Consider the following 17923-nt stretch of genomic DNA (forward strand, 5'->3'; position numbering starts at 1 on the left):
AGTTTTAAACTACCTGTTACTGCATCCCAACTCAACGTTTACTTGCCATCCACCCACAGAAGAACAGACTATTAGGTTTATTCGGTGACTGTCAATGTAGTCAAAGGATCTATCTACTATGCGCAGTATTGCAAGAAAGCCTAATACAAGGCTGATCTTAAAAGGTTGGAAATGCAATGCATGTGGAAAATAAATCCTCAGCTCCTCTACCAGATAGTCCCTGTAATGTGCTCCTGGAGAAAGAAATATTAAAATATTTTGGTTTCTTTTCTGTACATTCATGATTTCATGTATTCAGGGGTGTCGGGTACATGGATGTACACATGTGAATATTAAATCTAGAGACTAAAGGACTGCATCAGTTTAACCAGGAAACAATCCATATCACTCCCCACCAGCACTCATCATACAACTTAAAAAAAAAAAAAAAACGTTGGTCACCCCACGTGTTACAGTGAAACTCTTGCTTTCTTTTTTTTTGTCATGTGAATTTCTTGGTCTGTGGACTCTGGCAATATTCAATTGTCTTGTTTCTGTGTGTTGTTTTTAGATGCATCCAGTACATTTGCAACAGTGACAAGTCTGTTTCTGTCTTTCAATACACATCCTCTTGGCTTGCTCTCAGGGGGAATACAAAGGGGCATTGTTGTTATAGGGCTACCAGGAAGGTTGTTTCTTTATCAGGGACTTCCTTAAATCTTCTTCCACAGTGGGATGTAATTGCAGATTCTGTAGGCTTCCTTCAGATGCCCCACAGACTGGGCATGGCTTCTGCCGATCTAATAGGATTAAAAGTGACACAATACATAGGGATGCCTGGAGATGTCAGTTCAACCTGAGTTCTGTTTTGGAAGTGTGTTTTTCTTTATATATATATATATATATATATATATATATATATATATATATATATATATATATATATATATATATATATATATTTATTTGTATTCATTTCAGGCATTGTTAGGTTTACATTTCATCTTTTCAGTGTTTTTCATTATTTGTGATATTTTTTTCCTGTTTTTTTATATAACAGTTCTTGTCAGAGTTCTTTTCCAACCCCCCGTTTTTTCCCTCCCCCTGCAGTTTATTGTCAACAAGCAAACTCCTCGAAGTTGCCTAGAGTCGGGTGACGAGGTAACATGTTCGGCGTGAATCCGAGACTGTCCGAGTGACTCCGGAGTGTATCACAGGTGCTCTGCAAAACAAGAGTGGGGTAAAGGAGGGAGGAAGAATAAGGAGAACAAGCAGGAGATAAGAATATGGTTCAGATGATGACAAAGAGTAGGAGAGAGAGGGAACAAAGAAAAGAGATGGTGACAGAAAGAAATGTGGATACAGCAGGAAAAAAGTAGCAGAAGGCAAAGATAGACAGAAATAAATGGAAGTGATTGTGAAACAAAAGAACGTTTATAAGAGGTGGTATGTGTCGAAGAACAGTGAGGCGTATAGAAAACCCAGACATATAAAAGATGATTTAAAGAAAGCAGGATATGAAGAAATGTGAAAAGACAGTTAGGTAAAGAGGGGGAGAACAAGATTACATTTTAGTTTTCATATTGATTTTTTTATAAGCACCTCTTGCCAGTTAAGATTCCACACTTTTTTAAAAGCAGGTCATTGATGGTGACTTTAGGGCAGGAGTGTGTCACTTAATGCTCAAGAGCTGGTATAAAACTCTTGTTAGAGGTTATTTTCTACAAGGGTAAGCTCCATTTCCATGGACACATTGCATGTCAGCATTTGATGACATCACAAAGCAGTGCATCTAGCAATGCCATCTGATACAGGAACCATGTCAATGAACTCCAGAAATGGGCTTAAAACTGCAGCAACCACCTTTCTCCCAAAGTACCTAATGAGTTATGGTTTTAAAGTTTGGCCACTTATCAGCCGCTTATCAGAAGCCTGGTCTGTGGCATGTTCATTTCAAAACAGCATACCCTCCAACGGTACCCATTTAGGTGGTACAATACCGACTGACTTACTTTGGCACCGAATTCTCACGACTTATGTGGACAGAATTTTGAAATACACTCATGTCCCGAGTTCTTCTATGACATTTCACTAGAATTTGAAACATATAGTACTGCCAAAAAAAAAACCAACTTAGTAAATCACCATCAAGGTAAATACAGCAAATAATTTTATAATGCAACCCCTCTCCATAAAATAAACACTGATCAGTTTAGAAAAATATAATACTGCATTCCCGCCTGTAGCTGTATCTTTTTAATGTGTAGTTTTTATTGTTTAAAAACCAAATTAGCTACCTTAAATGCTCTAACCTTATATTATTATTATTATTAGTAGTAGTAGTCGTAGTAGTAGTAGTAGTAGTATTAGTAATACTAATACTGATAATAATAATAATAATAATAATAATAATAATAATATCAGCAATATTGTGTACCTATTTTCATCTGTCAAATGTTGGAGGGTATGAAAGTCATGGAGGAGGTAGAATGTCATAAGAGAAAATGACATATTTGATATGGTGTCATTAAAAGTCAGGACACGAAAGACATTACATATGATGTGTACTATTTTGTATTTGTTACGAGGGAGTTTGTCAGTTGAGGTTCATTTGTATGTTTAATATATTTAACAAGCTAATGCTTTCCCATTATAACTAACACCAAAACTACAGAAAGTTATTGTGCAATTACAAATTCATTTAAATGGATGTAGGAATGCTTTATTCAGTCAGTTTTTCACACACAAAAAAAAACAAAAAAAAAACAGCGTAATCTGCATAATTAATAATTAAAATATCAACATCCGTTTAAATGAACAAAGGGAATGTGGTCAATTCTGTAATCTAATCCAGAGAATTAATAATATATCTAACACAGGTGGTTTTAAAATGTTATCTAAGTCTTTTAACATACAGAGACAATTGATTAGCATCATCTATCAATGCATTGTTATTTAAACAACATAAACGTGGCTAGAAAGGCCAAAGTTTATATATATATATATATATATATGTATATTTTTTTTCTGATAGCCTGCAACCGTTGTACATGTTGTGCCACTCATATTGTTGTCCCCAGGAAGAGAGCCCTCACAAACAAAAGAAAAACTTGTTCCGGTAAATTAGAAAGAAAAAAATATAATAATAATAATAATAATAATAATAATAATAATAATAATAATAATAATAATAATAATAATAGGAATCTATCCAATTGATGTAAATACAGACACTGGAATAGGTGCCTTAAGAAGAAGAAGAAGAAGAAGAAGAAGAAGAAGAAGAAGAAGAAAAACTTACCTATACAATTATTCCCCCATTGACATAGCCACTAAGGTTTTTTAGATTATTTTTTTAAATAAAATACAGTTTGATATTCATGAATCTGTTCTACACTGTTGACTCACACATTAAATCTTTGTCAATGGGCACAGCATGGTTTGTGTTACACTCAGCACTGGAAGCTGTATTGTACTTAAAAAGAGCACGTTGTTAGGGGTAGAAAATGACAAATTATATTTATTCATTTGTTATTCTGATACTTTAAATTGCGTTTCTGAAATTCTTTGGTGTTTATGTTTACATTTTGCCCATCGTTAACCTTTTCACATTTTTAGCCACACATAGTTTCATCAGCAGCGGTCTTTGGAACTTGTCTGTGCGTTCTATACCGTCTAGTAAGGGCACATGGCTTCCAATTAATTCTGTGAAAACAAATGTGAGTAAATACATGCTGTATTTTTGTGCCTCTACCAACTCTGTCTTCATGAACAAATTCAAACACATACTACTGTAGAGTAGCAGGGGGTGATGATGTAATATAAAATATTTCTTACTACTCCACAAGGGAGTTTGGCTCGTGGTGAAGTGCTTCTTACTACTCCACAAGGGAGTTTGGCTCGTGGTTAAGTGCTTACTTGGGATTAGCACCCATCTCCCAGTGGCGCATCATTTTCCAAAGACTCAACCCTCCGGTCTGTGGGACGAACCCTGATGCCCACGGCATCATTGCAATACTGATTATTTATTTATTTATTTTGTAGTTCACGGCTGTTACAGCACACATTATTTTGGTCAACTTGAATAATGGTACCCAAAACCTTGCCATGGCTGTAAATACATAATTAAAGCTATCGGTATCATAAAAAAAAAGTTAATTACATGACCTATAGCCACAGTATGTGTGGTAGACTCCCTCCTTGCGATAAGGACCATAGCTCCATAACTTCTAAACTTAAGTACAAATAAGAAAGTAAAGTAGCTAAGTGTTTCAGATAGTGCCTTCTTCAGGTGTGCTGATTTAAACTGTATTGTTGTGTCAGTAACAAAGGGGCGGCCTTCCCTGTAAACAGCTTCCATCACGTCTGTCTACTTGACTCTGGAATTACGCTTCACGAGTGCGTTCACAGTGTCTGCTAAGAAATAAATAATAATAACAATAATAATAATATATCCCCAGATTCTGATTCTAAGGTGTGGTAAAGAATGTCATAACAAAATTTTATTACAACTGGTCTGCAAATTTTAAGTGTGAAGTAAGTACGTGCTTTGAGACAGCTGTAAAGGCAGCTGCTACTTTATAGACCCATGTTTTATAACTCTTTATAACTTGTGCCAGAAAGTGTTCTTACCAATTTTCATCACAATTTGATAAGCAGTACCCTACATGTAAAAATGTACATCTGATATACGCATGGACACCTCTGTTATATCCATGTTAATTATGAACATTTTTGTATATCAAGCGAGGTCAGATTAATAACAAAATTAAAAAAAAAAAAAAAAAAAAACTAGGGGAAATAAGTCATTGGCTGGCTGTTAAATTTTCCCTTAATCCAACTTTGTTGGTCACTAGCCTAGATCTAATCACCTAGTCAGTGCCTGTGCTATTTCTTTAGCAACTGTTTCCAAAGCAGAATGGTTTAAATTCTAACCACAACTAAATTCTAACCACGACTCGACTAGTATTTGGGGTTACAGTTCGATTATGTGACATTCCTTTAAACTGGCTTTGTGATTTATGCCTGACTCTATTCCACTTCCTATTTATAAACAAACAGGAACAGATTTAACAAGGAAGTGCAGCACAAATACCAACAGGACTCTCAACACCTTAAGTAATGTACAGAGATAAAGCGGTGGTATGATAACTGAGAGAAAACGGTTAAAAACAACAACAACAAAACAAGGCAAATACATGCTTCTTATGCTTCTTTCTCTTTCATTTCAAAAGTGGTCCAACAGTTTTGCAGTAAAAACCTGCCAGCTTTATTTGCATTAAAGCATCGCCATAACAAACAAATGAACACAAAAAATGAACAAAACCATCCCATAGAACCAGCTTGAACTGAAAGTGTTAGTTAATTAGTGTGTAACGTATGAAATGGTTCCGGTGTAACAGAACAAAGAAAGCGGGAGGAGGCACTATTATTAATGGGGATCGCTACCTGGGGACATGATTGGGCGTGACACCAGGGCTGGTTGGGTTCTCTGGAAATTCCTGGAATAGACATGATGAAAAGAGGATGAAGTGACTGAAATAAAATAATACAATGCAGAGATTAATTAAATAACAAGTGCTTCAAAACAAATCATTGTGGCCATTGCTCATAATGGTACTACGATACTCCAGGACATGGTTAGATAGGCATCAGAGATTAAAGAAAACGTGGATACACAGCCAAATTTACAACACTGGGTTACACTTTCAAACAAGTGTCAGTAATTCTAATATGATTACGTATCACCTAACATATTTCCTATTGAATTAATTTTGGATACATTCAACAATTACTCATTCTGGTGGAAATTTTATCTGTGTGCTTAATCTTAGTTTTAGGGCTAAGTATGAATTATTCTTTACTTAATTTGAATTTAATAGATCATATGTAATTACTTTTTCATTGCAAGCATTTATTGTAAAGTGTTTCCCAACATTGTTTCAAATACATCGTTTTCTGTTACTGTCGACTGTCTAAACGTTTCTTATTGAATGTTTGACCACCTATGAAATGGCCAGGTAGACTATTTGACCAGACAAACTATTTTACATAATTCTTTATTAGAAAAGGCACTTTCTAGTAACTTTCACCTATACCGCCGGGGAGGGGCCTTTTGGCTGTGCTGAGTTTGAACTATTTCTGTAACATGAGTTGTGCTTTTTTTGCAACAGATATGTTAAGTACTACATTTTTTGTTTGTTATATTAACAACATATATAAAGTTGAAAACAATGGAAAATAAAGCTCTGATGAAATATGTTTATTTTACTAGATCGTATCAACCTGATTCCCAGAAGACAGCTGTCAGATTGAGAGTTTCAAATTCTAATTCTACCTTCAGATAGGGATGCCTTTAACAATATTCTGATATTTGAGGATTTGTAAATGTCAGAGGCCTCTGTGTAGAACACACACTAAAGTGAATGGGCTTTTTTTTTAAAATTTAGAATGACCAATTATTATTTGAATTTGGAATGTCCACTCTGAATGTGCTCGTGTCTCGCCAGTAGGGCTCGCTATTGTGCGGTGAGAAGAAGCACTGCATGCCGGTTTCCCATCCCTCACCCTGGGAGTGTCAGAACCAATGTGACACCTCCTTCGGAGACCCCAACAAAGTTCAGCCTCTTTGCACAGCCTGGACGCGAACAGGTGCCGTCCAAGCTGTGTGACTCATCCTGCGCTTTAACTGGATGAGCCACTCTGGGACCCGTAGCGAATGAACTTCTTTATGTTCAACAATAATTATTTGAAGTAACAATTCCAATATTTAAATAAGCATGCTTATTTACAGTCCATGTCCATATTATTTGCAAACAAACTTTATAAAAAAAAAAAAACCCTACATGTCCTGGAGTACGTTAATGAACGTTATTGTGGGAGATTGTTAGCAATAAGGGAAGCCATGGACAAGCCTGTGCATCTGTCAGTACCCCAGATATACCACCAACAGTTTCAAAATTCACAAATCAAGTGAATCAAACATCAAGAAATAATCTTGGTGACACATTACGATAAGTTGATATCAATGTCTAAGTATATGGGAAGAAATTATGATTAATGCATCAGGATGAAATATTCATTAATTAACTGACATTTCTTTAAAAAAAATCATACACTCATACTTTTGAATTACTATCGCTTATTGTAGTTTCACTGACAATAACACAGAGTAATAACTTCAAATGACATTATTCACTCTCTCCTTTACTTGCAATCATTTAGAAATTCATTCATTCTTTTTTATACAGCCAGTATTGAAGGGGTGATAATCTGTTTCTATCACTAGCATTCTCACAGTTCCTTATTATTTAGCTGTTGACCTTTTTATATTCCTAACTACATTTTCACTTTGGCTTGTCGTACACCTGTGTCCCTAGGAGGTATTACAGTAAGAAATATTTTTTTTAAACTTAGTTATTATGTGTTTTAGGTTGAGCTCATTTCTGGACCACATGTTCAACTGTTATGAATCCAGTGTTGTTCAATTAGGGCATACTACAGTATAAGTATACTGGAGATATACTGATATTACAGTATACTCACAGTATACATTATTCCAGGGCCATGGAATGTCCACTGATAGTGAACGCATCTCCACAGATTATCAACAGTATTATTTGCAGTATTTCTTAGCTAGTGCTACTTTTAGTAATTTAATGTCCATGTGGTATATATCCGCTATTAAATTGGGAGTTTCGGTCATTAAAAGATGATTCTTTAAATGTCAAGTGTTAGAGGACCTGTCTATGGTAGGCAAGTATTTTTTTGTACACTAAAACACTGCTCAGTTCTAGTTTCTGCACTGTCAGATTATTATTATGAAGTCATACAATATATACAGTAGTTTCCACATTCCACATGCAATATGAAATCATTTCCAAGCACAGTTTCAAACGTGTAAACCAGGTTATGCATGCTGGGTCATCACTTCAATACTTAAATATTTGTTCAGATTGCTGTTATGCATGAGTGAAACGGACAAAAAACATAATAATAATAATAATAATAATAATAATAATAATAATAATAATAATAATAATAAAACTGCTACTACTAATAATAATAATAAAATATTGGACAGACAATACTTATGGGTCTTTTCAGCATCTGAATCAAATTTTAACATTAAAGTGATTGGACAAGAATCACCAAGAAACACCACCTTTCTTCAGGCATGGTTAACATTTTGGAAGTTTTTTGTTCAACTTCAAAAGCATGGCCATTCAAATAGTTTTATCTTCTTATGTCTCATTTGTCATTCCTTTATCCCCTTCTGGTTATAGTCCCAAATCTGTTTTCAACTTCATAGCACAGCAAAATATACCATAACACTAACTTTTAAGGGTGGCCAGTAGACTAGAATGATCTTATCTGCTCTTCAAATATTCTGTACATGCAATAAATATATTAGCCTATAGCCGTACCGCCTTGGATGCTGCTCTAGAAGCGCTGTTGTGCATGGTCAGTACTTGGATGGATGACCTCTCAACAAAATCAGGTGCTGGAGGAATTTATGTTGGTGGCAAATTCCCTATAGTGATAAATTCTCAATAGGTGGACATCCCTGACAAGATGCTATATCTCAGTGGGCCCATTGGTACTATTTCTTAATCACCTTGTACTTGCTTCAGTATGAGAGAGCAAAATACACCTGGATTATGTTTTTTTCTAAAGAAAAATTCTCAACCAGAAAATAATACAATTAAATGCATTCAATGGTACTCAGATCATTTAGGTAATGTGTGGGGGTTTTCAGTTTGTTATGGTTAACAATGCCTTCATTAACTATTCATCCTCTGCAAAAGGTTCCGGGAACATCCTTGACTCAGAGGGTATCAACACATAACAGCACATCAGCACTTCTCTGCATAAACAGACCACTCTTTCCTCAGGAAACTCAATGAATATTTTCTGTTTAATCAATTATTTTAACAAATGTTCAGGATTCCCCTGGAATCCCCATCAATATTTCCTTAACCTAATATTAATAATTGTTAATGTAACAACCTGTTGTTTCCCTCTCTTTAAACGTAAGCCCAACAACATATAAATATTAGCCTTGTTTCAGTCGTAATGTTAGTACCATCCTAGCCAAACTAACACAGTATCCTAATCTTAAACTCCTTTGAAAATAAAATACAAGTAAACTTCTTTCCTTTAAACAAAAAAATATATATAAAAGAATAGCATATTTCCAATCTAGAAGTGAGCACTGTGTACACTACCACCTGTACCATTCGTAGGCTTACAGCAATAATGAAACATCAAGCTTGGGCTGACAGGTATGACTCTGACCCCTTAGTGACATACGGTTTACATGTACATGTAGACACTCTTGGTGCCATGTATGTTCCTGAAGCCTTTTTTAGTGGATGAATCAAAATCCTTTAGCACAGGCAGCGATCCGCATGACAACCGTAACCAAGCATGAGGAAAAGAGAAATTAGTTACCAGATTGTCACTCTGGCTCCTCTTTGGCCTTTTCTTGCGTTTGACATAACCAAATACCTTGTCTTTAAATACCTATAAGATAAAAACAAAAACAAATTCAGGATACATATTTGAACTAAAAAAAAAAAAGTTAAGCAAACATAGATTAAAAGCTTATATTGTTTATATAAAAACATGAGTGCAGTGTTAAAATGATTTTAATAAGCATTTTTTGTGCCCCTTTCTTTGTCAGGTCTCCCTTGTCAACTCAGGGGTACTTCCTGTGTAAAAAAAGGTAAATAAATAATGACTATCAACCCAATAAAGCAAGGATTCAATAAAACAACTGGAAGATATATCTAAAATATTTAAACTGTAGCTGTTGTCTGTTGTCTAACTGTAAAATGTTGCAGAATATCCTGACACAACATACTCCCTACTTAATGCTTTCTATGTACCAGAGTACATGTCGTAACGCTTTTGAACACATAGCTTTTTAATGTATCTACTGTAAATAAGTCACTCTGAACTGCAGCTATTATTAAAACAAACAAACAAAAAAAAACAGCATATAAATAATTATCGTTCCCTCAATAATATACGAGTCATGGGGTAGTGAATTCCCTAGTTGATTTATGAACAAAAATACAACAATCACCACTTTAGTTAAGAAGGAATTTTTAATAATGCGTACTGTTGAACACAGGAGGGCTGCAACAGCAGGGAGTGGGGATGCTATAAACATTGAACAAACTGCTGCTTCAGGGGACAAAGCTGTCCAACTGTTTATGGCTAAAAGAGCCATACCATAGATTCTTTATACAGGCAATTCAAAAACCATCCCTTACAAAATAAAATTAAATAAATTGTGTTTAAAAAAAAAAGCTGATTAAATAGTAGCAAATAAGCATTTAAAAATAGAATCAGGAAAGATATGGTTGAACCAGACCACAAATGAAGACACCATTTCAATAGTTTTTTGTGAGTTTTTCCTTTGCATGTTTCTGTTGCCACATCATTCATTTTGCTGCTTTTTGACTTCAAATAACACAGATTGTCCTTAGTCTTTTCAATTTCATTAAAACCTCTAAATGGGATACTTCAAAAGAGCCATTATTGTGGAACCTCTCCTAAACTGTATTATGGTACAATAAAAGCTTGACAGAATATTTTTTTTTGTCATGCATTCCGTGTGACTCAGCAGCAGGCTTGTATGGATGTCTTCAGCTTGACAGAATATTTTTTTTTGTCATGCATTCCGTGTGACTCAGCAGCAGGCTTGTATGGATGTCTTCAGCTTGACAGAATATTTTTTTTTGTCATGCATTCCATGTGACTCAGCAGCAGGCTTGTATGGATGTCTTCAGCTTGACAGAATATTTTTTTTTGTCATACATTCCGTGTGACTCAGCAGCAGGCTTGTATGGATGTCTTCAGCTTGACAGAATATTTTTTTTTGTCATGCATTCCGTGTGACTCAGCAGCAGGCTTGTATGGATGTCTTCAGCTTGTTCTTGTGGATAGCTGAAACCCTCCTATATAAACTTTGTGCTGATTTGGATGTTTGTCTTCATTATACTGTTTAGTTCATGGACAGAAATCCCTGATTTATAATTAGTCACTTTGCTACTCGTCAGAACTGAGATTATTGACCTGTCAACATTATGGAAAATCAAGCCATATGAATGAACAAATATGTACTAATGCAATACAAATCACTTTTATATATGCACTTGTCTACATAATGTACACAATTAGACAGCACTAGTAGGAACTACATACTTACATAATTTCTATACTAATTACATCTAAAACCTCAGGTGGCTGGATTGGTCACATATTATACACACATTATATCAAAATAAATAGATGTCTCTTACCTCATACAAATAATCAAATATTTCTAATATTGTTAAAATACTGGCTCCGATGAACAGACCCATCTGGCCTCCAATGTCACCTGAAATGCGAAAGATGCAAGATTCAAGAAATTGCAATGAAGCAACTTTAAAGTGACACAAAAAAAAAAGTACTTACATGATGGAACAGTAAAATAATTGTTATACTAGGTTCCTCGATAATTGTATACCATTTAGAATGTCCTTTTCCCTCAATGGCAATTTGCCTTTGCCTGCACTTTGTGTTAACTTGGTTTTAAACTGCCAAGAGACAAATTCTGTCCAAAAAAAAACAAACATAATAATAGCCGGTTCGAATCCAGACTATTCCTTTGCCGACCGAGGACGGGAGCTCCTAGGGGGCAGCGCTGAATTGGCTGAGCGCCACCCGGGGGGAGGGAGGGCTAGGTTGGCCAGAGGGTCCTCGGCTCACCACGCACCAGCGACCCCTGTCGTCTGGTCGGGCGCCTGTGGGCTTGTCTGTAAGCTGCCCAGGGCTGCATTGTCCTCCAACACTGTAGCTCTGGGTGGCTGCATGGTGAGTCTGCACTGTGTAAAGAAGCAGGCGGCTGATGGCACACGCTTCGGAGGACAGCGTGTGTTCATCTTCGCCCTTCCCGAGTCAGTGCAGGGGTGGTAGCGGTGGGCTGAGCCTAAAAATAATTGGACATTACTAAATTGGGGAGAAAACAATAAAAATGATTTGCAACCACTAAATTAAATAATAATAATAATAATAATAATAATAATAATAATAATAATAATAATAATAATAATAATAATAATAATAATAAACATTGAGAGGATCAATATGGTAAAGATGACTGCTCTGAACCTTCAGAGCTTTCAAATTGAATAAATAGAAATGAAATAGAAATGAAAATTGTATAGAATATAGAAATTAAATGAAAATTGTAACGAGCAAAGCTAAGTATTGTAGAAAATGCGTTTTAAATACTCAGGTGTTACACCTTTACTCCTAATTTATTCCCATCTGTCGTTCAGAGAAGGCTTTCACAGGGGCCTGGCACATTGCAGGAACTCACCAAGCAATCCTGCTACCTCATAGGCCTTCTTCTGCTCAATTGTCTCATAGTTCAGGGCCTCGAAGAAAATATCTAAGACTAAAATATTCTCACTGAAACACAAGGGGAATGAGTGGTTTGGAGGTTAGCACAGAGGAACCAATCTTGTTTTTATCATGATAGATCTACAGTATAGTCACAATTTGAACCACATGCTTTCATATATAAAACAATTACATTGTAAATACATTTTGTACGGTTAAGAAAGAAAAAAAAAGAATTATGCATCTTATCAGATTTGATCTACCAAACTACTGTTATGAAAATGTGAAAGAAGACAAAAATATGATCAGTTACACTTGCATTTTCCTTTTATTCATCAAATATGTTTTGTTGTCTTGATTTTTTTTTTTTTTTTTTTCAATTTCATGCCCGGGCTGATATATCTTTGTGTGTTTAATTACTTTCTTCCCTGTTCCTGCTTTATTCATTAAATTCATCTCTTTATTCCTTTGAACAAATTCTGCTCAGTGAACAAAGCAGCTGAGGGGCAACTACTTTGATAGTTGATGTTTGTACTTTTTTATGTAAAGCACAAAAGAACAAGTAAAGTTATATAGAAAAGGAGGTCATTTGAATGAATCAGCAGCAACAACATGGCTTTGCAATCCATTCTACAGCTATGGCCAAAAGTTTAGCATCACCTAGAACTTTAGGATTGAAACATAATTAAGGGAAAAAAAAAAATAGACCATCCGTGATGAGCACACAAGCTCAGAACTGAAGAGACGTGTGTTACGGTGGAGAGTGGTAGTGCATATTAAAACTTCAACTCCCATGATCCCGGTGGCCAATAGTCAGATGACTTATTGGCGGGAACTCAGGGAGTTTTAAAAGGCGAAAGCAAAACGACCTGGAGAGAGACTCAATGTGCTGGGTGGTGTTTCCAGCATCAAAGGTGAAAGTGTTTGTACCGCAACCGTTATAGCGGTGCGCATATCAGATAATTCACACGTGGAACAACAATCATTTTGACGCAAGGAAGACATGAACTAGCGATGAAAAGGACATTAAGTGACTATTTAGCAGAGTGAAAAAGACTAAATATCCAAGCAAAACTGAACATTTTGCGCTCCACATCAAATGCTAAACAAGGTGCTGTCACGCTGATAAGCAAAGCTGCAACTCCGGGACTCTGCCTGAAAACAGATCCAAGATGAGCAAGTCAACGACCACAAGCAACGAGATTGAGGCCAGGCTGGAGGACTGCCGCAAAACTTAGACTGTTATCAGACAAACCACAGTATCAAAAAGAAACTGTGCCCTGCTACCGGCGTAGCTAAAGATTCAGCGAAGAGGACAGAGTGGACGGGTGCTGTTGTGGATCCTATACCGAGGACTGAAGATTTTGTTGCAGCTGTTTGTTATTCTATCGAGAATTGAAAGGTTTGATCCAACCTGGGATTGAAGACTTCGTTGTGAGAGGAGAGCTTTTTGTACTGGACACTTCAACAGATTAAGTTTCAAAAAACAGTAGACCAAAAGTCTAAGCTTTAAGGAACTGTTGAGTATAATTCCAGTTGCATTTACCTTTCATGGAACTAAATTACTTAATTGTAACACATTCATGTAGAATTGTACTGTCAATTATTTAGTTTGGACACTTTGCGTGTGGAATAACTTTTAGTGAAACTTGAAGTAACTAAGTAATCTACCTCATATTGTTGTATGAAGAATTTTGTCATATTTCAGTTGCCTGCTAGTCAAGTTAAGGCAGTGAGAGTTTTGAATTGTGTTTAATACTATTGATTAAACATTCCTTGTGTCTGCACGTGAATGTGTGTTCATAGTAAATCCTCGATCTTTGTAACACGTCAATTAAATATTGTTAGTAAGAGAACTAATCAACCCAGATAAACATTAAATTATGAATTATTGAATTGTTCCTACAAGGCTTTGTTCCTTATTGTGACAGGGAGACCCTGTCGCTGCCTCTTGAGTGCATGTGTGCCTTTATGGAAGCAGCTGGGATGCGCAACAGGAGACGCATTGCTAAGGAACTAATTGAGCGGGTGGGCTCTCCTGGTTGGGTTGAGCGGGGGGGTTGTCCTGATTGGCTGGGGGCAGTCAAAATGTTTGCCGTTATGTCCCCTGTGCAATATTTGACCTTTGTGTGGTCAAGGTGAGCTCACCCCCACGAATGAGCAACATGAGTCTGTTGGAACTAACAATGTCCTTTGGACTCATTGGTTTTATTTTGTGAATATAAAAAAGTACAAAATCCAAAGAACGCAAGGAAATGTGTATTTCTGTAACAAAATATAAAAACAAGTGAGTGTAAGTAATTTTTTGCCCTCATTGCAGACATTCTTTCCACAGGTTGAGTCCACAAGACAAACCTTGCCACTTCTGACGATTAATTACATTTTGAATCAACGGAAACCCATATTTCATCAACTCTTGAAAGAATACATGGAACAAAAACAATTTTCATTCATAAATTCATAAACATTGTGATGGACGAGCCTATTGGATTCACCTTATCCACAGAAAGGTAAAATGAAACTACCCGATTCTACTCACCCGATATACTGTTCAGTCTTGTTGAATTTCTTGGCCAGGTATTTGGCAGATGCTTTGCTGGGGATTTTTACCATGGAGAGCTCCTTACCATAGCGGGTCATGTTGCAGGGAGTCTCACACACACAATAATCATTGTCCTTCTCTACCAGGAAATCTGAGGGGACGTCGGTACAGAATTAAATAATGCACCAATGTACTATTTGCAAATATGAGCATAACTATTATTATGAGTACGTCTGTGACAGGGGTTGTGTACCTGTAATGAGTTTAGACTGTAAATACAGTTTTGTTGTTAAAAGGGAGAAACAAAATATACTGTAGTAACTGTGCAGTTGCGGTGTGAAAATCCTGTGCTTTACTACAAGTGTTCAATTGCCAGGTCGAGTCAGCCAGAAGAAGCTGAGTGGCTTTTTAAACCTTGTTCCTCTAAGGCAGAAGGCTATTCAGAATTCTGTGCACAGGATTACTAGGCTGTGTTCAGCTAAGCGACCTTGAAACTTTTACACTGAAAATCGAACTAAGAATATAGAGTGTATTGGGTTCCTGGACAATGCAACATACTGAACAAACATTAGTTAGCTAGATTGGTGTTTGTGATGTGGGAGTCCACACAAGGTGTATACCGCATATACGTACAGCCTGTGATGGCAAACTTTAGTTCTAGCCATGTGTGCTGTACTGCAACTGATGAATTTGTAAATAAGTGTATGTGGCGGAGTGTCCCACACCTTTGTTTATTATTTATTTTATATTATGATTTATGTTCATATAATGGCGAAGCACCACTTATTTATTGTTTTTGTATTTTAAAAACCTTGTGAGGATGCGTGACTGATCAGCTACTGATTATTTAACTAGCTGACAGTCACGCATCCTTATTAAACTCGTGCAGACTATGGCCAGAATATAAAAGCCTGCAGCTGTCTATCCTCAGGGAGAGTGTCAGAGGAGACGTAAGGCTGTGAGAGATTTAGAACCAAAACAATTGCTAGACGTGCTGGCTAAAAACCAGCACAATACTTGTTTGTTTGGCCAACGCGTCTTTTTGTTTTGTTGTTTGTTTAAATCTTTTGTTTGTTTTATTATTTAATAAAATAGCTGAGCGCCGTAGAGCTCAGTTTCACCACCGCCATTCCTTGCCTTTTGTTTACTTCCTGGTCTGTGACGTCACCACTCACATGCCACTCAACAACAACTCGGTCACAGTGTAAAATAAATGTGGGTGCCTCAGCTGCGTTACAAAGAAACCCTCAGTTTCCAGGAAACATCTTTAAAAGCTGATCCCAATACCTTTTACAAGGTCTCTACAAGCTACACAAACTGAAAAAATCATGAGATTTGGGTGGACATTCTGTCTTGCAAAAGTAGCATGGGGCATGGGGAAATGTATTACAAGTGGCACCTGACTGGATTGAACTGGGTGAATTCTCTTATTATAGATTTAGGAACTTCACAACATAGCAGACACTGTGCTGCCTAAAAACAAGTTGTCATACAGTAGTAATGGTGGCCAGAGCTTACTACTTGCAAATACATTATTATTACATGAGAGGTTCTGAAGACGGGCTTCTCCACAATATCCTCTTTCCGAGTGAAATGCATCCCCATTGGGATAATAAAAATCACTAATTGACTTAATATGTTGTCCAGTGGTGTAGGAACAGATTGACAGTTGGACAGATGTATGAAAAATGTCAGTTCATATTGAATATGGATACTTGTTTTGAGACTAAAGGGTTATGTTACATATAATATTTAAAAAATATATATCTATAACACAACCATATCAATCTGTTGAATCTGCTGTTCATTCACTTTCAATAAATTAAAAAGGATTAAGTTGTCAGCAACTTAATTAAGCCGTCTTGCACACTGATTTCTAAATGCTCTGATTCCGCCAATTTGATTAGGTGCGGAAACAGCTTGATTACTTTGATTAGTATCCTCTTGTATTCAAACATTTAATTGCTATGAAGTAATCCAAGTGTATACCATCACTCATGTTTGAAAGATTTCAGATGCTGAGCTACTTGTAAACACAGATCCTTTAGTAATAGCACAGCAATTAGGCTGTTTACTATAATAATAATATCTTTATTTTTATATAGCGCCTTTCATTGTGGACCACCATCACAAAGCGCTTACAGAGGTAGGCGGTGAACTGTGCATTATATGCAGAGTCACTTACACTAGTACATTGATTTAACATCTCATCTGCATGATGGAGCACAAGGAGGTTAAGTGACTTGCTTAGGGTCACACAGTGAGTCAGTCAGTGGCAGAGGTGGGATTTGAACCGGCAACCTTCTGGTTACAAGTCCTGGACTTTAACCACTGGACCACACTGCCTCCTTGTAGGGCCATTTGTGCCAAAACTATTTGTAGGTTCTATAGACATTGTCATCTAAAAAATATTGCAAATGTCATGGACGTTCTTATGTTATGTTCTTATGATATTGTATCAGGAATCTACATTGAATGAACTTTAAACTAGCTTTGCCTAGAGATAACGATCAACCTAACACCTTGAATGCACCAGGCACTCAGGAAACAAAAGGCTAATTAAACCCGTCTCTGATTTAATTAACCCATCTAGTGAGAGAGAGGTGGTTTAGCAGAGGAGTCTGAAAGAGAGAAAAAATAGCTTAAAGATTTAGAGATTTAAGACAAATTTCACATCATATTGATTTAATACCACCATGAGTACAAGATGGAAGCGTTTGTATTCTTAAATTGCCTAACAAGTATAGAACAACCCAGTTAATAAATCCCTAAGAGAATTAAACTGTTTGCAATGTCCAATCAAAGTCGCAACCAGACATGTTTGGTGTCTAAAGAAATGTAATTTGTTATGGTAAAAATAACGGGAATTCAGAATAAAATCTGAATTATTTAGCAAAAGTTATGCACGTTTTAAAAGTGTCCCCTTTCCAGATTTTGATAAAGAACTAACCAGACAGAGGAAGGGGGGAGCAATCAATCAAGATTGCAAGCCCATTCGCTACA

General features: G+C 36.3%; 1 protein-coding gene across 5 annotated transcripts in view; it reads right to left on the reverse strand.

The window, feature by feature from the left end:
• Window positions 1-945: 945 nt before the first annotated feature.
• Window positions 946-17923, reverse strand: part of asic1c (acid-sensing (proton-gated) ion channel 1c) — a 326563-nt gene continuing 309585 nt past the window's right edge. For 3 of the 5 annotated variants that reach the window (XM_059022992.1, XM_059022991.1, XM_059022990.1), the window contains exons 6-11: window positions 14918-15071; window positions 12356-12447; window positions 11292-11371; window positions 9433-9504; window positions 5428-5514; window positions 946-1201 (exon numbers count right to left, since the gene is read on the reverse strand). In XM_059022992.1, coding sequence (XP_058878975.1) covers window positions 1097-1201; window positions 5428-5514; window positions 9433-9504; window positions 11292-11371; window positions 12356-12447; window positions 14918-15071 — 590 coding nt within the window. In that variant the 3' untranslated portion in view covers window positions 946-1096. The remainder of the gene's footprint in view (window positions 1202-5427; window positions 5515-9432; window positions 9505-11291; window positions 11372-12355; window positions 12448-14917; window positions 15072-17923) is intronic. The other 2 variants (XM_033998680.3, XM_033998681.3) reach the window with 2 other exon arrangements.

The sequence above is a fragment of the Acipenser ruthenus genome, chromosome 4 (assembly GCF_902713425.1).
Source record: "Acipenser ruthenus chromosome 4, fAciRut3.2 maternal haplotype, whole genome shotgun sequence".
Taxonomy (NCBI): Eukaryota; Metazoa; Chordata; class Actinopteri; order Acipenseriformes; family Acipenseridae; genus Acipenser; species Acipenser ruthenus.